Source organism: Sitophilus oryzae, unplaced genomic scaffold (genome assembly GCF_002938485.1).
Source record: "Sitophilus oryzae breed Bouriz unplaced genomic scaffold, Soryzae_2.0 scaffold_907_pilon_pilon, whole genome shotgun sequence".
NCBI lineage: Eukaryota > Metazoa > Arthropoda > Insecta > Coleoptera > Curculionidae > Sitophilus > Sitophilus oryzae.
The window spans coordinates 861,578-887,058 of record NW_022147536.1 but is presented as its reverse complement, the minus strand read 5'-3'; the positions used below and the strand labels follow the sequence as shown (position 1 = coordinate 887,058).

The window sequence follows — 25,481 nt, the reverse complement described above, 5'->3', positions numbered from 1 at the left end:
CATCTGGAGTGAAGGTATTTACCAAAAAGCAATTATTTGATATATAATGAACGAATAAGAATTGCCAAATATAACAGAAAAACTGTATTTTTTAGAAACTGTACTGTAAAAAAAAAAATAAAAAAAAATGCTACGTGGCTTGAAACATCTTTTTGTTTGCCAAAAGCAGTGCCAAACATGGGAAGACCTAAAAAGTCGTTTTTTGAATTGAGTGAGAGAAGTACAAGAAGAGAGGCCAAGGAAGTTCTTACTAAAACAGATGCCATGTTACTTACCTACGCGACTCAAATGCAATTGCATTCAGGAGGACATCGAACTGCATCAAAGTTAGTAACTTTAATGCAGTTCTTTAATAACAACAGAAGATCCCTCTGACAATGACGATCTATCTAATACGTTTTCTTCTGACGGGGAATCATCATCTAACTAAAAATGGACAAGGTTTTTGGGAATTTATAATTATTTTGTATTTTTATAGAGTTAATAATTAAATTTCCATATTTTCCTCTTTCTGTTATTCTTATATTGTATTTTTTACCCATAAAAATCGTGTAAATTGCAAAATTTCACATTAGTTTGCTATTATTCCAAATTAAAATCAATAAAATAGATTTGACCGCCTAATTTTTACAAATATCCCTCTGTGCGGCGTGAATCGTACAAGTGTCCAAACGATATTAAAAAAACACAAGTTCCACCCGTACAAAATTCAGTTGGTACAAGAACTCAACGAAGACGATTTTGATCGTCGCGGGCTTGTATTTTTGGAAATTCTATTGTGGGTCAGTTTAACGATATTGAGACCGCACCTGATCGTTCAACCTTGTGGCAAGTGAAAAAATGCGTAAACATCTAGAAATAATAAGAAAAAACAGCAAATTGGTCGAAGGAATTTATCCTTATCATTTCCTCTGATAAATGTTTAAATAAACTTTTCAAATTTCAATCCTTCATATTTTCTCAATGACTCGACCGATTTTCAAAAACGAAGCGGGGAAACAGAATAGAAAGCTCTTTTAATTGCGGCGCCACTTGACCCCCCTTCCCATTTGAAAAAAGTTGGGGGATGACACCCCCGCTTAGAGGGTTGAAGATTTTGCAATCATTTTTGGGGCAAAAGTTCCTTTTTTCCCTCACAAATAAAATTGACGTGTTTTTGGATTTTTCGAAAAAAAAAATATCCTGGCCGTTATGTCTTGCGGAACGTTTTCGATGGGCCACCCTGTATAAATGCTAACTTGAAAACTAATGTCAAATATTATTAAGATCAAGTATCACAGTTTTTGCAGAATGGCATCGTTAAATAAAACTGGAACACATCGAAATGAATTAAATCGAATTGTTTAAGTGATATTTTCAAAAGTCAATAACTCGGAAATGATTGGTTTGAGGTACATTGTGTGTATTTCAATTTTTGCTTAGAATTGAAGGAAGAATTGAAATATGCAATAAATATGCAGGGGGTTCAATTTAAAAAAAAAATAAAACTTTAATGTTCCACGACTTTATGACCGACCCTGTATACTTAGATTTATTACAAGATGTTAAGCATTTAAAAACCCTATAACTTTGGTTTTTAACTTTTTGCGATACCTCGTGTATTTTATCTAGTAGTGGGAACTATCGAATGAATACTATCGAAACATTCGATAGTTGCAATTCATTCGAATAATTCGATAGCTAGTAAGAAAACATTCGTTAAAAACTATTCGAATAAAAATTATCGAATAGATACGTCATCTGCCTTGAAATTTTGTATTCTAGTAATTCGGCAGCAAAAACCATTCATTTATAAAATTCATTCATTTATAAAATTCATTTATTCGTCAGGATCGATTATAATAAAATATTAACTGGATTTTAGTTGTCGCCCGGCGACGTAGGTTTCTTTCCTAGAAACCCGACAACGGTCGGTGGCAATGCTATGAAAGAAGCCGGCATCTTTGATTTTTTCCGGAGTTAGTTAAAGATAAGGACACATTATTTTTTTTATTGAGGTGCTAGTATTTACACAGAAAATACATTATGAAGGGCGCTGTTGCCATGATATTAGCAAAGAATATTATTGTTTGGCTTTAGTTAGTTAGGGATAGTATGTCTATATATTTTGCATTTTTTGTAATAATATTCTGTTGTTACACTGCAATAATACTTGTTATTTTGGATGTAGGAAAATTATTTTTAATGTTTTTAAGCAAAGACTGGTTTAATAAATAATAATAACAGTATTAATTTGTTATACCTATTAAAAACAAAATTTAAAATCATTTAATATAAACATTTTTTTAAGTAGTAGCAAAATATAAACAACAAATTAGATGTCAAAATTATTTATATTAGATCCTATTTAGAAATAATATAGTCTCTAAATGGCAACGTTGGTTTATTAAATAATAATAATTACAGAACTAATCTGTTATATTAACAACAAATTTTAAAATCATGAAATATAAACATTTATTAATTTTCTAAACATGCAGTGTAGTGGAAGGAAAATATAAATAAAAAATTAGAAGTCAAAATTATTTATATTATGTTCTTTATATCACTATTTAAAAATAATATGTACTTTTACTGGCATTTACTTTAAAAAACAAATGAAATATTTCTTCGCAAAAAACTACATGTTAGAGAATTAGCATAAACAAATTACAAACATCGTTAACTTTTTTTTTAAATTGGCACGTGTAAAACTTTCAATTTAATTTTCTCACCCCATAGTTTGAGTTTGATAACCATTTACTTAACCACATTACTTAAATATCGTCCTATTGCTGCCAAAAGTCACTAACATTTCTCCGAACAACCAAATTCAATCACTAACTATGTTTTGAAGCGGAGAATCGATTGCAAAAGTCATTAACTACGATTTCTGGCTATTTATGTTTTATTTTAATACCGAATAGTTACTAACTATAACATCTTTATGCAATGCAATTCATCTTTAGACGCATTTTTCTCGGAAGTAATAAAAAGTAAGTTAGTGACTTTTGGCACAATGGGACGATATGATTATTAAGTTCAACTAATTCATATTATTAAAACATATAAAATACAAATATGTATGTGTTTTTAAAATTAATTGTAAGGTAAGTTCAAATCATCTCTCTTAAAAATTGCTACTTCTCAAAATTTCCCATTAAAAAATAGACCTTATACCATATGAAATTAAATAATTGAAAGATCGGGCTACGGAAAATCACACAAATTTTCGGAAAAATTTTGATCATCTGCACACGCACACAATCGTCAATTAAAAAAAAACTACTATTTTAGTGTTTTAAATATTTTAATAAACGCAAAAATAGCACAGTATTTATAAGGCGAAGTTATAAAAATTTGGAAGAACTAATAATGCACTGACGCACACAAAATTCAAACGAATACTAAATTTCATTTATCAAAAGCATTCGATAGTCGTGGCTCAACGATAACCATTTAGTCGCACGGCGAGGTTGTCACATATGGTTTAGTATACAAATGAATGAATGATTTTATTCGAATAAAACCATTCGATAGTTGAAATCATTCATTCAGTAACCATTCGATAGTTTAATTCATTCGATAGTTCCCATCGCTAATTTTATCCAATAATCGACCGTTTCCATACATATCAGCGACCCTATACCTACACCTATCATTTTTGCATACAATGATATTTTTATTTTATTTTTGACCTAATATGATTCTTTTTATATTTTTTGACATATTGGCTTACTACACGACTAACTAATATAAAATTAAAAATCTAAGTGCAACTATTTAGGCTGTTATTATAATTTTATTTCATAATGAGTGAAAATCAACAAAAACAAATTTCATTTTAAACAGAAAATATTGAAAACAATTTTAATTATTTCTCACAACTAATAGTCTGTATTGCCTCCTCGAGCCATTGTTTGTAAGCTATGAGACGACGTGGCACGCTCTCAATTAAGTTGTCCAGAAGATGTTGAGGAATGGCTTCCCATGTTTCGCGCGCAGCAATTTTCAATTCATTTAAGGTACGGGGAGGATCATTCCTTTTTGGCAATATGTTTGTTTTAGCATGTCCCAAGCATGCTCGATCACATTCATATCTGGAGAAATCGGTGGCCACCACAGTTTTCTGATACCCTTTCCCTCACAAAATTCGCAAACCGCTAAAGTGCGATGGGGAGGAGCATTATCGTTCATGTAAAAAAATTCATCCCCCACTGCCCCTCGAAATGGACGCACAATAGGCTCTAAAACGTCTCTAAGATATGAGACACCTGTCATTGTGCCCGTATATGCAATCTACAATATGTGTAAAAATAACCACAAACAACAATATCTGTAAGAATTATAGAACTTTTATTTGTAAAGTCATAATCTTACTTAAGGAACTCTGAACATTTCCTTAACGTTAACAAGAGCCAAAAATTAATATTCTGTTTATGATTTAGCCCTGATGCCAAGCACAACCGAAAAAAAACTTTCTTTTCAAACAGACCCGCTACTAAAACCGTATTTGTTATTCAAGACTCACTCGAGTCGTTTATTTTTATTTAGTGCACTTGCTACATGTTTATAACGAAGAAAAACCGCTTTAAATAAAACCGTGCCTATGTCGAAAGATTGTCCAAGATCGTCGGGTACGCGATGGCGAGTCTTTTTGCGAATATATGTTCTAGTCGGTAATTCTTGTAATAAATCACTCTGAAATTGTGTAAAAGGTTCACAAACGACTGTTTTGATGGTTAATGTTGACAAGTTCGCCAGTAAAAATAGAACGTCTTCTTAGTAGCGATAAAAATGCGGCACGGTGTTTTGGTTTTAGTGATTCTAACTTATTTTCATGAAGGGAAAAGCCAAGTAACCGGTAAATATACATTTTAATCAAGAATTCTTTTACTCAATAATTATTGTAAAATACACTCAGATGCAAAAAAACGCAACGGAGAAATTTTTGGTCAAATTTAAGGTGTTATATTTTTGTTATTTTTAGCCCTATTTTCATGAATTTTTTGCAAACTGATAATTATATCAACTTTAATTCGTAAAGTCAGTTTTTTGTAACCTTTACTATTTGGCATATTATGCAGGGTTAATCGGGGGTTGTTTTTTACCTTAACTTTAAAACACCCTGTGCAATAATTTCGTATGTATATTTTTCTAAAATATAATTTTACGGTCAGAACCATGACTCCTGAACATTTTGTTTATGATCTTGTCAATACATGCTTTGGTTAATTTTTAAGAGCGAAATGAGCTTATCGTGATCAATTTACAATTTTTTCAATTATCATTACTTTTCGATGTAATTTCTTAAAATGACGAGATGGTTTTGATGACTATTGTCATAACATCATATTACACTGCGTTGGATGCTCTATATTAAATAAAAAAAAAACGTTAAAGACTAACGATACAGTCCTGGTTTCAATAAACATTAATAGCGATAACAGAACTAACGATATTAAAGAAAACATCTGATCTGTAAAACTGAAGGATACAAATAGAAGAAAAAAATTGTAAAGAATACCTTAATAACAGGGGCGGATGGGGAAGTGGAAACCGGCCCGGGAAAAACAGACAACCGGCCCATATAAGAAGAAACATATTTTATTTATCTATACAAGGCGTTCCAGAAATAAGAGCAAGTATTTTAACTGGTAGTATAGTTGAACCCCAGAAACACGCGTATGATGCTTTTTTTCGCAAAAAAAAACTTTTGAATATTCGGAATTTTTTGAAAAATGTTTTGGAAATTTTTTTAGTTTTTAGTTAAAAAACATTATTTCTTGATAATATGCCAACATAGGTAGTAGATTAAATTTACAAGAAATAAAATGCAGAAAAGATCCAGTGGTTCTCAAAATTTGAGCAAAAAATTATTTTTTTTTAATTTTAAAAGTAAAATAACTGCGTTGTTTTGTACTTTGAAAAGACTGATTTTGTTTGAAAAACGATGAAGAGCAAATATCTTTCTTTTATCTACTGTCTACTCCATAAAATACTTGCACTTATTTCTGGGACAACCTGTATATAAGTAAGGGTGTTTTTTGCTCGTTTTTCGCAGCCCTTTTGCCTCCGGTTTAAAATTTTTACTACAAAATGGCTCAGTTTTACAGGGTTCTATTGCTTTATTTCCATTATCGATAACGGTAATTTGATCTTGAATAGGCTACGATTTTGAGAAACTTCCTGATTCATTCAGTTCAGCTGACCCAATCCTCTGTGAAATACATTACTTTTAGCTTTTCGGGTATACTTTCTTACACATTATATAGAAAGAAATTCTCTCTTTTCTGCTACAGTAGCAGCCTCTTCGTGTTTTTAACTGAATGAACCGCGGTTGCCATTAAAACTGGAGAAACTTTTCTTATCACGAAAATTTTCCTCTATACTTTTGTACATTTGGCATCTTGTATGATAATGCCATGACTCAAACGAAAAAAACCTAGGCAATACCTAGGCAGCGGATGTAGATGTATTCTGATGTAATGTTATTTTACAGTCTAAAATAAGAATATTTGGATCTTCGAGACATATTAATATTTTATTATCTAATCTAGTTTAAACTTTATTTAACTCTTGTCTACTGTCTCTGGTCTCAGCAAATTCAGTTTAGCAACATTATAAAGAACAATTTAGACTTGGTTTTTGGTTCTCAGACTTGGCTTTTAGTCCGTCCCCAATTCAAGCCAAGCATAGATATGTTTTCTCCGTCAACCGAAGAATTCGCGTCAAATTCGTCTACCTTCTTACCGAGGTCCCCAGTTGTCAATCTACGCTACCGTATTCTTATTAGTATACATTTAGATCTAGACTATTTAAATTTACCTAATGCTATTCATTCTTTTTTTACTGTCAGTCAGTCATATTTATTAGTTATAAATAAAAGAATATTGGGTAAAACTATACAGGGTGAGTGTTAAATAAGTGCAAATATTTTCAGCGGTGGTATATTTCGACCCCAGGAACACGTCAATGAGTTTTTTTTTGCAAAAAAAGATAAAAAAATCGAGCATTTTCTTTTAAATTTTCCTGCATATTTTAGAAAACTAAATAAATAAATAAATACCTTTATTGTCAAAAAATTTTACAATTTGTAGACAAGTAGAACTTTTTAGAACTTTGTTCACAGCAAATTTTCCCACGGTATAATTTCTTAATCTCTGATATTACGGCACTAAAAGAGATGCAAATACCGAAAAATTGAGGTGGCTCAATTTAAAAGAAAAATATATTTTTTTTAAATTTCCAAACTTTAATAACTCGATTGGACTTATTTGAAACTCGATAAAGAAAATATATTATGTTTATTTTATTGAGATCTACCAGCCCTGAAAATATTTGCACTTATAGACTCACCTTGTATAATAAAATTTTCAAACCGAACAAACAACAGATGATTATTAAAATTAAGTGTCCCAGACATTTAGTGTTAGACATTTTACAATAGGTTATTTTACAAATAGGTGTTTATGTTTAAAAGCAACGACGATTATACTGATGAAAATTGATTAGTTAGTTATGGAGTCACTAAGGATCTTACGTTACTTTAGTTAGAAGATTAACCATTTAATGTTTGCTAATCCAATCTTTTTTTGAGCTCTGATCGGGATCGGCCCACCGGCCCATTTTTTCACCGGCCCACCGGGAATTTTCCCGTTTTCCCATATGGCCCATCCATCCCTGCTTAATAATTTGTATTGCCCTCCCTTGGTTGTTATAACTGCCTGTATACGTCCGTTTATACTGTCATTGAGGCTGCATATACCATATTGCGTTATGCTTTCTCATTCTTCTTTAAAAACCAAGCGAAGTTCATTTAATACGCTGGTACCGCTTCGCAACCTCTAACCCTCCTGCCATGCATTTCCCCAACGTCGAACATGATGGGCAGTTAATAGTAGTATAATAGTTCACAATAATCACCAAAGCCGCCTTGTTATATTGAAAAATAACTTCAAAAAGAAATGATAATTGAAAAAATTTCAAATTCTTGTTGGGAAGTTCATTTCGCTCTTAAAAATTAGCCAAGGCATGTATTGACATGATCCAAAAAAAACAAAATGCTCAGAAGACTTGGTTCTGACTAGTAGTGGGAACTATCGAATGAATACTATCGAAACATTCGATAGTTGCAATTCATTCGAATAATTCGATAGCTAGTAAGAAAACATTCGTCGAAAACTATTTGAATAAAAATATCGAATAGATGCGTCATCTGCCTTGAAATATATTAATTCGGCACCAAAAACCATTCATTTATAAAATTCATTCATTTGTAAAATTCATTTATTCGTCAGGATCGATTATAATAAAATATAAACTGGATTTTAGTTGTCGCCCGGCGACGTAGGTTTCTTTCCTAGAAACCCGACAGCGGTCGGTGGCAATGGTATGAAAAAAGCCGGCATCTTTGATTTTAAGTCAGATAAAGATAAGGACACATTATTTTTTTTATTGAGGTGCTAGTATTTACACAGAAAATACATTATGAACGGCGTTGTTGCCGTATATTCGTATTAGTTGGTATTAGCAAAGAATATTATTCTTTGGTATTATAGTTAGTTAGGGATAGTTTGACTATATATTTTGTATTTTTTTATTAATATTCTGTTGTTACACTGCAATAATACTTTTTATTTTGGATGTAGGAAAATGATTTTTAATGTTTTTAAGCAAAACTGGCTTAATAAATAATAATAACAGTAATAATTTGTTATATATATTAACACCAAAATTTAAAATCATTTAATATAAACATTTTTTTAAATAGTAGCAAAATATAAACAACAAATTAGAAGTCCAAATTATTTATATTAGATCCTATTTAAAAATAATATAGTCTCTAAATTTTTTGTGTGGCAACGTTGGTTTATTAATTAATAATAATTACAGAACTAATTAGTTATATTAACAACAAATTTTAAAATCATGAAATTATTAATTTAATTAGAAAATTTATTAATTTTCTAAGCATGCAGTGTAATAGAAGAAAAATATAAATAAAAAATTAGAAATCAAAATAATTATATATGTGTATTACTTTTTATTACTTTGTATTAGTATTTAAAAATAATATTTGCTTTTACTGGCATTTACTTTAAAAAATAAATAAAATATTTCTTCGCAAAAATCTACATGTAAGAGAATTAGCATAAACAAAATACAAATATCGTTAACTTTTTTTTAAATTGGCACGTGTAAAACTTTAATCAATCAATTTAATTTTCCCATCCAAAAATTTGAGTTCAATAACCATTTACTTAACCACATTACCACATTACTTAAATATGATTATTAAGTTCAACTAATTCATATTACTAAAACATCTAAAATACAAATACATATGTATTTTTAAAATTAATTGTAAGTTCACCTCATCTCTCTTAAAAATTGTTACTTCTCAAAATTTCACATTAAAAGAATAGACCATATACCGTATAAAATTAAATAATTGAAAGATCGGAAAATCACACAAATTTTCGGAAAAATTTTGACCACCTGCACAGGTACACAATCATCAATTTAAAAAAAAACACTACTACTTTAGTATTTTAAATATTTTAATAAACGCAAAAATAGCACAGTATTTAGAAGGCAAGTTATAAAAATGTGGAAGGACTAATAATGCACTGACGCAGACAAAAATCAAACGAATACTAAATTTCATTTATAAAAAGCATTCGATAGTCGTGGCTTAACGATAATCATTTAGTCGCACGGCGAGGTTGTCACATATGCTTTAGTATACAAATGAATGAATGATTTTATTCGAATGAAACCATTCGATAGTTGAAATCATTCATTCAGTAACCAATCGATAGTCTAATTCATTCGATAGTTCCCATCGCTAGTTCTGACCGTAAAATTATATTTTAGGAAAATTTACACACGAAACTATTGCACATGATGTTTTAAAGTTAAGGTAAAAAACAACTCCTCGATTAACCCTGTATAATATGCCAAACACTAAAGGTTATAAAAAACTGAGTTTACGAATTAATGTTGATATAATTATATACAGTTTGCTAAAAAATTCATGAAAATAGGGCTAAAAATAACAAAAATATAACACTTTAAATTTGACCAAAAATTTCTCCGTTGCATTTTTTTGCAACTGAGTGTAGTATAGCATAGAAAATGGAAGAAAGAACTATCTTTATAAAAAATCTCTATGCCTCGTGTGACGGGTTCATCTCTTCAAAAAGGTCCTATGGGTATTTCGCCACTGTAAGAATTATTTTTAATAGAAACCATTTTAGAGATTTGTTGGACACCCATTGTTTTATAGCCATTCTTGTGACTGCTTTTACAATACCGCAGAAGGTTTCTGGGCCTATTAATGGCATTGATGGGCCTAGTTTGGCCATTTCATCTGGCTTTTCGTTACCCTTGTAACCCTCGTGCCTTGCTATCCAGCCTAAGGGCACTGACGACCAGGTCGCACCGGCCAGGCCGTAGCTACCTCTAAAACCATTAAATCAAATGATGTAGCGCACACTAACGTCCTGGCCGTCCGTTGGTCGTTGCGACCTGTTGCGACCAGAAGACTGCACGGAAATATTATTATTTTCTGCCGCTTGTTGCCGGTTTTCTTCCAAATTAATAATTTTTCAGGAGGACAACTGTATTTTAAATATGATATTTAATTTAACGTTTTTCAAACAGGGTTCATTAGACTCATCATATAATCAGATAATATGGAGTTTTCATACAACGCACTTTTCGACACAGTTTTACTCTCTAAGGGGATGCATTTCTTAAAATCGCTTTATCCAGTTAATAAATAAATGCCATTTAAAAGATCCTTTGTGCTAATATTTATGTATCTACTGTATGATCGAAAAAAACGGAGTCCAGTTGGCTTGGAAATGAACTTTATTATTGAAACTTACTTTATTACTTTCAAATTCTCTACATATAATTTTTAATGTTTTGTTTTTCAAGGTGTGTTATATTATGCTAATCGAATTTTGTTGCAGATAAGCAATATGCGCTTATGCCAGAATTGTTTTACATGGACAACTTTGACCAGTGCATGTTGCATGGGGATGAAGCTCTATATTGTTTTTTTACTTACGAACTGAAACCAACAACAGATAATAATGTAATTTGGAATATAATTCAAGTAAGTTAAAGGAACTTAATTTGATAACATCTGTGAAAATGTTGAATTTATTTGACATTTGACTTAAAAAAGTAAACAACCTTTAAAGGCTTACCTACTTAATTAATAAATGTAAGATTGTAGTGTTGCGCACTGCTTGTCAAATTTTATGAATTTTGATGAGTTTTTGACGCATTTTTCATGATACTCAAGGAAATATTCAATTTTCCTAAATACTCTTTCAATACAATAGTGCACACTGTGTGCACACATGTAAAGTACACACTCTTGCACTCTTTATTATTCTAGAGACATCTTGGACATGTTTTGTGCCAGAAAATCGCCCATAAGGTTGCGCATCTCCTTAGTTCTTCAATCAACAATAACACTTTTTAATCACACATCTACATTTGCTTATTTCTCTGAGATATAAACTAATATCATAATTAAAATAATATGTTCGGTTTTAGAATGTTAGTTCAAAGCCCGAAAATTACAATCACACTAAACTCCGTCATGGATTGTGCGTTCCAACAAGTTGTTCAAGGGATTACGCGGCGTCGGGCTCTGAAGTGGAGGCCATCCAGAACTGTTACAGCCGTAAATTGGCTCTTTTGGGATTAACTGGAAACGTATCGGCTTTGGACTGCCAGACTAATACGTCTAGGTATCCGGTGGATATCTATGATTGGGCAGCGGGGTATTTAATGAATATAACCATGTTTCTCTGTTTTCACTGATATAATTATGATTGAACTTTTTTTCAGGGGCGTATTTGTGCTATACATATCTTTTTTGATATTCGCATCCCTTTATGAGAAAATAGTTCTGAGAAGGTCGATCCAAAAAAGCAAAACGACAGGTTATTGTATGATTTATATTTATGATATAACGGGTGTACAAAGCAAAGTTAAAAAATTTCAAAAGCTTCATTCGCGACCTCGCAATTAGTGGTTTCAATTACACTTTATACTTTTTAGTTTACGATGTCTAAAAACACAATTCAAATTAATAGAATATCCTAGCAACAGCTTGCGGTAGTCAGTTGTATCCATAGAGAAAATATTCAGCTTATAAAACAATCAACATTTGATTTCTAACCACAATTTCTCTTGACTGAAGATAATCAAAGGCCAAAATAACATTTCTCGCAAATTTTTAAGTATAATTAGTGGAAAAGCTAAAAGTTTGTTAATTTTTTCTACTAATTGAAAACGACTACCACTAATTTTGACGTTTTGAATGCTTACATTGAAATTAGAGGAAAAAACTTCTACGCTAATTAAAACCACTACTTTATTCGACTAATTGCGAGCCTTCCCAAGTAACATTTTTCGGAGCCTAAAGTTTTATTAAAAGGTAACGGATATTTATAAGAGGTCTATAAGAAACCTTAACATTTATACGAGTGTTTAAAGTCTTATAAGAACACTATTGGTGTTAAAAGTTTTGTAACACCTCGAAAACCTTTGGTATTGGTTACTTAAGGTTTTTTAAAAGGGTTTTATAGCGTTCTTAAAAACCTTATTATAAAACTTTTACTCTTGGAGTTTTATAGCTTACTTCCTAAAACCCTTATAAATTCTAAGGCACCTAATAAACATCTCAACAGCTACTACAAAACCTAAAGAATTTTATAAAACTTATAGGCTCAGTAGCAACTCCTTTCATGTGTAGAATAGGGGGCGCTATATTTTTAGGGTTAGGTTATGTTTTATGTTCCTGTTTTGCTTTTGTAAATCAAAGATGGAAGTAGAAAGAAAAAATTGGAAAAAATTAAATACATTAGCAGTTTTTATAGAAAGTGCGTTAAAACCCGCGAAAATATTTTGGGAAGCACACTACCCACAACTACTATAAATTACCAAAACTTAGACATTTCTCAAGAAGATATATTACCAAATACTTCGACTGAATAGACTGCCACCGATAAAGGAAGGGGCAGAGGACCTTTGGAAGAATGTATAGATTCAAAGACGGTGTTGATTTTCCATCTTCTGTGGTTTGGACAATTTTGAAGTGTATTGAAGGGTTTTGTTTTAATTATTTTGATTAAAAAATTGTTTTACAAAAGCCAAAGCGCCCGAAACAAAAAGTGGGGTTATAGTCAATGGTCAAGATTCTATAAAAATCTTTTTGTTAACTTATAAAACTATTAAGTATCACAAAAGCACCTCAGGTTTTATTGGAAGAGCAAAATTCCCATGACACCTAGGAAAGTGTTATAAGAGTTTTTAAAGTGTTGATGATTACTTAAAGGCCCATATAAAACTAGAGGTTTTTAAAAGGCGAAATGGCAAACATGACGTCCTTTTATAAGGCGGCCATTTTATATTTGTGTTGTTGTACTTACACAAAAAAGAAGAATATTGCATTTTAAGCAATATTACCGAAGCTTTAAGACGTATTTTTTCAAAAGCATGGGGTTAAGAAATGTTGCGCAGTTTATTTGCAAAAAAAAACAAATCATGGGACTTAAATTTAATTTTTTGGTTTTTACAAAATAAATTAAATTTGAGTTCTGAATGGGGGCGCTTTAGTTTTAAGAAGGGTAAAATGTTAATATTACTCGATAAATTTTCCGTGCCAATAAAATTTAGTCCTCATAGAATTCTTACAGAGTATTTAAGTTGTTAGGATAATTATTATAACACGCCATTTTCATCAAAGTGAAAATCCATTGCTGTCAACTTTAAACTACAAGCAGAATAATAATGACAAGGACTTGAAATAGAATATATTGCAAACAAACGTTGTAGAAAGAGATGAACTTAAAAGGGGCGTTTTTTATTTTGGTGTTTATAAACACTATAAAGGAATATAAAGGTTTTAAAGAGGTAAAGAAAATGTATTCCTTCCCGCTATAAAACTTATTTATGGTTTATAAAGGTAAAGACAACCTCTTAGTTACCAATAAATGGAGAGTAAAGGTCACGTTAAAGGTTTTAGAAGGTACTAAAATTCGGCCACCGTTACCTTTATAAGATTCTCCATTTAAGTGCTATAGGGGTATTATAAGGGTAACGAAAACGTTTCGGGAACAATTGATAGGCTCTTAGGTTTTATTAAGTAGGTTATCGAAACGTAACCATTACCATTATAAAACAAAAAATGTTAGTTGGGTTAGCGAGGTTCCGAATGAAGCTTTAAGATTTAAGCTTCATTCAGAACCTCTCAATTAGTGGAATAAATTAGTGGTTTCAATTACACTTTATACTTTTTAGTTATACGTTATTCAAAATGTCTAAAAAACACAATTAAAATTAATAAAATATCCTAGCAACAGCTTGCAGTAGTCTGTTGTATCCATAGAAAAAGCATAATATTTAGCTTATAAAACAATAAACTTTTGATTTCTAAAGCGGGGTATATACATGCAAGGATTACTGGCGCCAATCAACTGGCGCTAGTTTTATTGTATGTGGAAACCTGAAAAATCGACTGGCGCAAGTTTAGTGGCACTACTAATTCATGTGCCAGTAAAGTTCAACGCTTCTGTACTTTTTGGCGCCAGTTTTGTGTGTAAACAATACAGCACACATCTCCAGTCGTAAAAATGTCGTTTGTTTCAAAAAAGTGGTCTACTGAATTAATAATAAAGTTTTTGGAAGCCTACGAACAACATCCTTGCTTATGGAACAATAAAATAAGTGATTATAAGGACCGAAATAAAAGGGATGAAGCCTTAAGGAGAATTGTTGGAGTCATGTCTGATTCTCTCAGCAACTTTGATGTAAATTCCGCAAAGGCCAAAATTTGAAGTATTATGAACGCTTACACCCTAGAGCATAACAAGGTGTCAAAATCTCATAAAACTGACCGTAATGACATGCCAGTTTTAAATTTACTATAGACCTGTGGAAACGGGTAATGGCGCCATTTAATTGTGGCGCCAATAAACTGGCGAACACTGGCGCTAGTAATCCTTGCATGTGGAAACCCCGCTTAACCAAAATTTTTCCTGTCGAGTGATAATCAAAGGCCAAAATGACATTCTTCGCAAATTTTGAAGTATAATTAGTGGAAAAGTCAAAAGTTTGTTAACTTTTTCCACTAATTGAAAATTACTACCACTAATTATGATGTTCTGAATGCTTACATTAAAGTTAGGTGAACAAATTTCTATGGCTAATTGAAACTACTTATTTATTTCACTGATTTCAAGGTTTTGAATGAAGCTTTAAGCTTAATTCTATTAGCGTAGAAGTTTGTTTCTCTTATTTGAGTTTTGCGTCTTGCATCTTGTTTTGGCTGTTTGGCTGATTTATAGAGGTATAAAAGCTCACAGCATAAAAACAGTAAAACAGATAGCTAAAACAGCAAAATAAACATTACAAACAGTATAACAGATGGCCAAAAGTATGAGGCAGACAGTAAAAACTGTAAACAGTCAACAAAAACAAGAAAGCAGACAGTAAAATCAGTAAAAGTTTGCTGACTGGCTCAAATGTCCCCATACCTACTTTAGTTATAATAATATGTTATATGCAATCATTCATGATGTAAATAGCACTGAAGAAATAATTCTAAAATTTATTTATTTCCTAGTAAAGTATCTTGAGTTTTTAGGTGGTAGAATACTGGAGGCTTTTTCCATTTTCAAAAACTGGAAAAGATTGACGTCTATATCCGAAAACTCTGATCATAAAAAACTGAGAATAATTCAAGGACTTCGATTCTATACCATGTTCTGCGTTATTATGTCCCATACGTTGATGGCTACATTTGGTGGTCCAATAGCAAATACGCAATACACTGAAAATGTAGGTATTGTTAAACACCCTCTACACACTATGTCCGAAATGTTTCACGAAATATTTGTGGAAATACTTCGTGAAACATTTCGCGAAGCATTTCCCGAAATACTTTCAGAACTAAACCTCAATCTTTTTCTTTTGTTGCGGAATATCTTGGCTTTTCTCGGCCGCAAACATGGAAACAGATCGAAATCAACCGGAACAGATAGTGTTGCTTCAGAAATATGTTGCACGAAATATTTCTGAAAATATTTCGTGAAACATTTCGAGAAGCATTTCTCGAAATACTTTCAGAAATAAACCTCAATCCTATTCTTTTTTTGCGGACTATCTTGGCTTGTCTCGGCCGCAAACTCGGAAACAGATCGATATAAACCGAGACAGAATAGATGGTGGCTTCAGAAAAATAAGTAAACATGGAGCATGAATAAATATCATTAGTTTGTAACGGAGTATAATGTAATACCACTATACAGGGTGAGTTTTCTACGATGTTCTCTATGGGTATCTCGGAAACTACTGGAGATAGAGACTCGGTTAAATGGGGAAAGAATTGCAGTTTTGTAGGGTCATAAATATGCGCCTTTCAGATTTTTGAAAAAGTTCATGGCTTACTAGATATTTCGAAAAAAGCAAATTTCGGCTATTTTAAAAATGGTCTCTATTTCCATTATAATCTATTTTAGACAAAAAGTTTTCAGATAAAAGTTGTAGATAATCACATCCTTAATGAGACTGTGTTCCCCGTTTCTCTCTAAAGCCTGTCATTTTTGACATATGATACAAACTTGTGTTTTTTTAAATGGAAACCATAGTTGGCCATGACTTCATAAAAAGCGCCATTTTTTAAGCTTTTCACCGATATAAGCTATAATATGTTTTTTTGGAAAAATTTTTGAGTTATAGCCAATTCTTATCTTTCTTGGTTAATTTCACTTAGTTGGCATGGTATATTCTATTATGTTATTTATTTAATTATTATAATTTATGACTTATAAAAACACAGAATATTTTATTAAACAATTCTTTACAATTTACATTACACAAACTTAAACTTAAAAAATAATATCGTTACAAACAGTTTAAGTTATTTTAGAAAATATTGAAAAAATATAGACAAATCAGATCCATGCAATTGAGTCCGAGTCCAATTGAGAGGAGGCCCATGCAATTGGTCCACCTCTTCCTATCTTTGAGTTTAAATAAGTACGATATAAATAATTTTTAACATTTTTTTCATTATGAGGGGGGGGGAGGTCATAATGAAAGTTATCTTGGAACCACTCTATTGATGCGCGAGTCTCTAAATTTAACTTTTCTAACATGTCTTGAAAATCGTTTTCTAAAAAGTCTATGTAACTATCCTCGAAAATGTATGACCAAGAAAAGTTGAACTAATAATCCTACACGCTTTTCTTCATTTGAAAAATTCATATTTACAATTTTTGGTTATTTTAATTTACAAAGTTTTTATGTGACAGTTTGACATTTCTGATAGCCACGACGATTGAACTTGTTTCCATGGCTAACTAAGTGAAATTGTTTAAAAATTAAAAGAATTGGCTATAACTCAGTATTGCTTCGAAAAAAAAAAACATATTGTAGCTTATATCGCTGAAAAGTTTAAAAAATGGCGCTTTTTATTAAATCATAGCCAACTATGGTTTCCATTTAAATAAACATATGTTTGTGTCATATGTCAAAAATGACAGACTTTAGAAAAAATCGGAGAACACAAAGTCATTAGGGATGTAATTATCTACAACTTTTATCTGAAAACATTTTGTCTAAAATAGATTATAATGGAATTAGGGACAATTTTTAAAATAGCCAAAATTTATATTTTCGAAATATCTAGTAAGCCATGAACTTTTTCAATAATTTGAAAGGCGCATATTTATGACCCCACAAAACTGCAATTCTTTCCCCATTTAACCGACTCTCTATCTCCAGTAGTTTCCAAGATACCCATAGAGAACATCGTAGGAAACTCGCCCTGTATTAAACTGATACTAAAAATCAAAAACAGTGCTTTTAGAAAACAGTTACCGATGGTAGATTAAATTGGCTATTCCCCTAATATTTAGTTTTAATTATTGACTAATATTATTAATTACAATATAGTAAAAAAATGTATTTCAAAACTTAAATCGTAAAACTGCAGGGCAACAGTAACTAACAGAACTGTTCTATCGGCTTATAATCCATGGTGTTAAACTTTTTAAAAAATCGTCTATTTTTTTTATTTTTGAATGGATTTATATCGAACCATGCTGTGTATTAACAAAAAAATATCGTTTACAGTTTTCTCTTAAATACAATAAGGGAACATTGTTTTTTAAAAATGTCTGTGTGCCATACTTTTATTGGCATAGGCTCAATCAATAATTTTCCCAATCAGCTCGATATATTGATGATGTTGCCTGTATTACTCATCAAGCAATACTGCCGTTATATTAATCAATTAAGGCCGTAAACAAACCTAACATATACAATTTTATGTACTAATTCCATTAAAATTAAATTTTTTTAATAATAATAGCTCCCGTATATAGCGTTTAGCGCCTTGGGAGTGGCAAAGTACAGCTTGCCATGCTAGAGCCGTTAGGTATACAAGGAAGGTAATCTGGCTAGCATTACGCTTCAACCGCCTATTATTACCTCAGGATTGTGAATCCCCAGTACTCATTTGAGGCTGAGTCGACCTAGGTACCCAATTTTTAGAATTTACAATTTTTTCCCCTAGGAGATGCAAGACCTTGTCGTTGGTGGGGAAGCTCCTTGTCAGGTGCTGGCAGAATCTCCTCTAGCACTTTGGCTCGGTCCAAGAAGCATCTCACTCATTGTCTTGTCTCTGGCTGTAGTAGCCAGGGAATTGCACCAAGACATTTAAACCAGGCACCTTCTACTGTCTGTGGTCATGTCTCGCGGGTAGAGGGTGTGGGGGTGTCTTGAATTCTACGATGGCGGGGCCAGGTCAAAGGGATGCGTGGCTAGATAGGGGACTAGCCATTACTGGTCTCAACCTTGGGGCATCAGGGGGCACCCCATTGTATTTACCCCTTACTTCTACATGCGGGGCTCTGTAGAAGTGGACTGACTATCCCTAGCGACTCGTGGGAACACTATGAGCAGTAATAAAAATAAAAACACCAACACCACCGGAGAAGCTGTGGGGAAACCCCCTAGCGACACTGGGAACAGGAACAATGAAAGTTCCAGGGGGTCAAACCCCCCAAAGAAAACTACAGGAGAGGTGGCTGACACTTGCGCGGGACCGTCCTGCGCTAGTGATACTCAAGCTACCACCTCCTTTAGCAAGGGTCGGGAGCTTACCTCTAAACCCAACAGGCGACACAGACTACCGTTTAGTCTACCTGGCCTGGGTCAACCAGGCGGGTTGGACGATCCGCTGAGAGTGGGTCTTAGCGGAGCAGAAGCACGGAGATACCTCCGACTGCTCCACGCAGGACTTGCTCCAGAGGAAGCAAAAGAGAAAGTACTCCTCCATAGAGGGGAGGGCAAAGGAACCAAGAAACAGGCCGGCGCATCTTCACCAAAGGGCAAAAGAGGGAACGAAAACCTTTCACCTCTGCTCCGGCAAGAAGAGAAAAAAGCCAGGATGGAAAGACGTCCAACACCGAGAGGCAAGCAGGGACATATCACCAGCTTTGCCTCTATTGCTGGACAAGTGAAAATGGCAGTGCTACCAAAGGATTACCCAGAGGTTGTACTGACCACCGACCAGCAAACGGCTCTAGAAGAGGCGATACTGGACGAAGTAGTGGCGATTGGAGAGCAACACAACGACGGACAAAATGTGGGTCAAATGCGATTTGCGGGGATTCACTTTCGGGTGGGCATGCTCCTCATAGACTGTGTATCTCCAGAATCGGCGGATTGGTTGATAGAAACGGCACCTAAACTTAAGAATTGGCAGGGGCCGGGACTGGTTGCTCTGAAGGGAGAAAACATCCCTAAGGAGGCGACCATCACGGTCTATTTGCCAAGGAGCAAAGGGAAAGACACCACCTACCTGCTGAACCTTTATCCAGGGTCAGAACTCCGATGTAAGGACGTCGTGTTGGCGAATCATCAACTCGAGGGAGGAGGGCCACGGCCAAGTCCTCACAATAGGAATTGACCTCAAATCCAAGGAGGCAATAGAGAAAGAGGGATACCCTCTTTACTATAGATTCGGGACAACACCGGTATCAGGTCTAAGAAGAGACCAAGCTAAACAGGTAGAGAAAATGGAGACATATCCTCCAGCCTCTACCTCACAGGAACCTCAGCCGAAGACTAGCTCCTCGACTGTGAAGGGCACGGGGGGCCAAACCCCAACCGTGGAAGGGTGTATATCCTCGGAGAAGGTTGATGGCCACTTCTCGGAGGAGGAACTTCCGTTGTCAGAGGAAGATGAGGAATACCCTATCCCCTACAACGGGAGAATCCTCACACACCCCAGTAACCTAAACCAGGTCCAAAGTCCTACTCCAGCCCCTCTTCCCACCCCAAACTTATCCTTTCTTCCTTCCCCCCCATGCATGGGATATCCCAAATAAACCTGCACCATGCAAAAGGGTCTTCCGCTACAATAGCAAGACTCTTTGAGAAAAATCATTATGCAATGGTACTAGCCCAGGAACCCTGGGTGTATCAGGGACAAATTAGAGGTTTGTCTGGAAAAATTCAAAGGTAATATATGATAACAGGCAGGAATTTCCCCGAGCCTGTATTCTTATAAGAAAGGACATTAACTACACATGTGTTTCAGAATTTACAACCCGAGATCTTGTTCCTATCATGGTTTAGCTTAATATCGAGGATTGCAGTAAAAACATCGTGATTGCCTCTGCTTACTTTCCGGGTGACGGGGAGGCACCGCCTCCGGAGGTACGGGAGCTCGTGCGATTCTGCAGCCAACGGCGACTACCTCTGCTAATGGGATGCGACTCCAATACACACAATGAGGTATGGGGGAAGCACTAACACTAACACTAGAGGTGAGTGTTTACTTGAATTCCTCTTAGCATGCAATCTTGAAGTTCTCAATGAAGGGAACAGCCCCACGTTTGTGACAAAAACGCGGGCAGAAGTGTTAGATTTAACAATCGGGAGTGCTGGTGTAATCAGTTACGTGAAACAATGGAGGGTCTCAACGGAACCCTCCCTATCAGATCACAGAATCATCGAGTTCAAATTAGGAGGAATCACACCCCAAACAGAAACTCGAAGGAATCCAAGAAAAACAGACTGGGACATGTATAACACCAATCTCGTAGACAACCTAAACCGTATAGATGCAAGTAGGGCCAGAAACCATCTGCATCTAGAATTGTACGCAAGGGAAGTCAGCGGTGCAATATTGGATGCATATGAATCTAGTTGCCCCGCAAGTAAAGGCATACAAAAAAGTAACAAGAAGCCCTGGTGGAACAAGAAGTTGGCCAAACTTAGATCGGAGGTCCGACGACTCTTTAATAGAGCTAAATCCAGTGGCGAATGGCAGCTCTACAGCGAGAAATTAACTGAGTATAAGAAGGAGATAAGAAGGGCAAAGCGGTCTGACTTTAGATCCTTTTGCGAAAACATCACTTCTACCCTGATGCAGCTAGATTACACAAAGCTATGGCCAAGAGTGGATCTATCCCCATCATGGCACTTAAGAAATCTGACGGAAGCTACACGGAGGGAGAGGAAGAGAGAGCAAATCTCCTACTTTATACACACTTTCCAAGTAGCATACCTATTGATACTTATGTAGCTCCCACTGAACCTCACAATCCTTGCAGGGAAGATCGGGAAGTGGCCAAGCTAGTAATAACAGAACAAAAGCTGAAATGGGCGATCGACACCTTTCAGCCCTATAAAGCAGCAGGAATGGATGGGATCTTTCCTGCCCTTCTAAAGGAGGGTCAGCAAATAGCTACTCACCATCTACTAAGCATTACAAGAAGCAGTCTAGCGATGGGATATATACCAACCACATGGAGAAGAGCAAAAGTAATCTTCATACCCAAAATAGGCAAAACTGACTGGACAAATCCCAAGTCATTTAGGCCTATTTGTCTCACATCGTTCATACTAAAAACGCTGGAGAAAGTAGTTGACAACCATATTGGAGAAAATCATCTAAAGGTTAAACCACTGCATGATAGTCAGCATGCATATAGAACGGGCAGATCCACAGAAACTGCTCTGTACCAATTAACGGAGCTAATACAGACAAGTCTGGATAGCAAAGAAACAGCAATTTGTGCCTTCTTGGATATTGCGGGGGCGTTTGACAATATACCACATAAGGTGGTCAGGCGATCTCTAGAAACAAGAGGGGTGAACAGAACTATTATTCGCTGGTTTTGGGAAATGCTGTCAACACGAACAGCAGAGGCTCAGATGGGCACCAAAACTGTAGCTGTTAAAACAACGCAAGGAACTCCACAAGGTGGAGTAACCTCCCCTTTGCTGTGGAGCTTGGTGGTGGATGAACTACTAGATGAATTAACTCTAGCGGGAATACACTGCATTGGGTATGCAGATGACATAGTCATGATCGCTCGGGGGAAACATGAAGGCACCTTGTGTGATATTATCCAAAGAGGACTCCGTATCACTGAGAGATGGTGTAGGACTGTCGGGCTGAGTATCAACTCAGACAAAACCGCGATAGTGCCATTCACCAGAAGGCGAAGTCTGAAAAACTTGAAAAGAATCCAACTAGATGGAAAGGAAATACTGCCAACACAGGAAGTTAAATACCTGGGAATAACCCTGGACAGTAAACTCCTGTGGAACAGGCATATTAAGAACACTACCAGCAAAGCCATAAAGGCTCTCATGATATGCAGAAGACTGGCCGGAAATAGATGGGGCTGCTCCCCTAACATTTTGCGCTGGATGTATACCATGATAGTAAGACCCATGATTACTTATGGAGCAGTTGCCTGGTACACAAAACTAGTGCAACGGACGGCAAGGCTAAACCTATGCAAAGTCCAGAGACTAGCATGTGTTTGCATCACAGGAGCCATGAGAACCTGTCCAACAGCAGCAATGGAGGTCATTCTAGATCTAACACCACTGCACATTGTCATTGGTAGATATGCCAATGCGACAATGATTAGAATGGTCACTAACGGAATTAGTACTGGGAGAATTGTCAGATCAGGGGCTTGGAACACCCTCAAAAGGAAATACCACTTCTGCAACTCCCAGTGGACGATATGCCAAGAACGTAAAACTTTGACAAACATGTCAATGTAGTATTGAGCAATAAGAAGGATTGGAAGAGCGAAACGCTTGCCCAGCAGTTAAAAAGACCATACCATAACTTGGTATACTGATGCTTCCAAAACCAATACGGGAACAGGGATCGGAGTGTTGGGCCGAGAGCTAATTACTCCGAACCAATGGGCACTTACCCTAGTATCCTACAGGCAGAAATCTACGCTATCGAGAGATGCGTACAACTTATCTTAGATAGGAACTATCGGAAACAAGAAATAGCCATCTTATCTGATAGTCAAGCAGCGTTAAAGGCGATCAACTCAGTCTCAATCAATTCGAAATTGGTCAAAGAATACATAGAGAAGCTGAATAAATTAGGCAAAGAAAACAAAGTCCTCCTACACTGGGTGCCTGCTCACCAAGGGATAAAAGGCAATGAAAAAGCAAATAATCTAGGTAGAAAAGGAGCGAACACTCCACTAACTGGACCAGAACCGTTCTGCTTTCCAAGTGGTAACCAACTCAAGGAGGAACTCAAGAACTTGGAAGATTCCATCCGCAACCTGGAATGGAAATCTTGCAATGGTCTAGGACACTCGAAGAAGTTTCTGAGGGCTTATGATCAATAAAAATCACAGATCTTCCTAGGTCTGAGTAAGAACAATCTTCGGATTGTCACGGGGTTTTTAACAGGACACTGTCTCCTCAATGAACACCTCAGTAGATTGAAACTAAGAAGAAACGGCGAATGCAGATTCTGTGGGGAAGATGGTGAAACACCAGTACACCTCATCACTGAGTGCGCCGAGACGACAACCATTCGTGCCATGAATTTTGGTACGACTGATATTGGAGATGGAGAACTACCCTCTATAAAACCGTCCCAGATACTGGCTTTTGTCAAAGCCCTGGGACTGTATGATGAGTTATGATTCAAGAAAGGGGGACACAATGGATTCTTAAGGTCGAAGTGATTAACCCCCCTCCCACTCATTCTAAATTCTAGGTACCCAAACTATTTTTATCGAGGCAACAGGAAACGCCAAAAAATATATCCAGCCAAAAAAACAAACGAAAAATATAATATAGCTCGAGACAAAACGAAATTGAACGAGACAACAGGATCGAAACAAATTGAAAGTCGCCAAAAAAACACGTCCTTTCCGCAATTTTTCGAGTAGTTTCGAGACGTTTTTAGAAAATGAAAGTAGCTCAAGACAAAGAGAAATAGACCGAGACAACTGGAGATAAGCTTAGATGTGACAAAGTTAGGCGAGGAAACACGACCTTGGCCTGCTTCGCACTCTTTTGCATATAGTGTAGAGGATGTATTAGGAACTTAATAAGGAATTTATTTATTTAAGAGTCTATTATGCTGTACTTTCGGGTCGCTCTCAGGGACCGGGTAAAGCTGTGTGTAGCCGAAGAAAACATACATTATATTTTAGAAATCTGCCTAAGACCATGGGCTACAAATATAAAACCCTCCCCTCCCCGCGGGAATCTGTGTGTGGGATTTTTTTGTTTGGTTTGGTTTGTCATATAATTTAAGATTTTAGTTGTTTGCCTCATATCAATTCTTGGACTTCATAGTCCGGATTCCGGACTTCATTGTCCGGAAAAACCCGGAAAACCGCAGAAAAACGGTAAAAGTTTTCCCTTAGTTTTTGATGGTGTTCTTCGGGCTAGTGAAATGGACTCTTAAGAACTAAAAACTTCAATACACTATTGTTCCAGGTTACCAAAAAATCTCTAAATATGCTTGTGGCTCAAGGCTATTATATTGTCCAGACATTCTTCATTATCTCGGCGTTCTTGTTTTCTTATCAGTTTTTTAATGTCAAATCGCACCACAAAGAGATCAAAAGCTCGTTCTTTTTCTATGCAGCTTTCCTAAGATATATCAGGTAATAATACGTGTAATTTTCCAATCTGTTTAAATAAAAACGTTATTTTTAGAATAACCCCAACATTGTTTGTAGTATGGGCCATACACAGTACTTGGAATGTCCATTTCTCTACAGGTCCATTATGGGATGCCGCTGTAGGCAAAGAGTATCGAAACTGTCGGCAAAATGGATGGACTAATTTTCTGTTTATCAATAATTACGTTAACACTAAAGAAATGGTAAGCTTTATTACCATCCTATATGTATCAATATTTTTTTCATTATAGTGTTTTTATTCTTTTCTTTTGGTGTAGGAAGTTTGATTTGAATTTTTATTTTTTTTATTTACGTTATGGTGACAATCGCGCCTTAATCGACCAGGAAAATTCACGAAAAACATTGTATTATAAAATATATTTTTCCAACGCTACTTGATTAATAATCAGTAGTTTGGCACAGCCATATGGCACTCCAAACTTAAATTTAAAATACTATTTTTTAAGTGAAAATGTCAAAAGT

At 34.9% G+C, this 25,481-nt stretch overlaps 1 protein-coding gene across 1 annotated transcript in view; it reads left to right on the top strand.

Annotated features, from left to right (window-relative positions):
- Positions 1-4,606: 4,606 nt before the first annotated feature.
- Positions 4,607-25,481, top strand: part of LOC115890638 (nose resistant to fluoxetine protein 6-like) — a 34,036-nt gene continuing 13,161 nt past the window's right edge. The window contains exons 1-7 of the mRNA XM_030910933.1: positions 4,607-4,843; positions 10,962-11,107; positions 11,557-11,786; positions 11,854-11,948; positions 15,656-15,849; positions 24,811-24,980; positions 25,033-25,201. Of these exons, the coding sequence (XP_030766793.1) occupies positions 4,777-4,843; positions 10,962-11,107; positions 11,557-11,786; positions 11,854-11,948; positions 15,656-15,849; positions 24,811-24,980; positions 25,033-25,201 (1,071 nt within the window). The 5' untranslated portion in view covers positions 4,607-4,776. The remainder of the gene's footprint in view (positions 4,844-10,961; positions 11,108-11,556; positions 11,787-11,853; positions 11,949-15,655; positions 15,850-24,810; positions 24,981-25,032; positions 25,202-25,481) is intronic.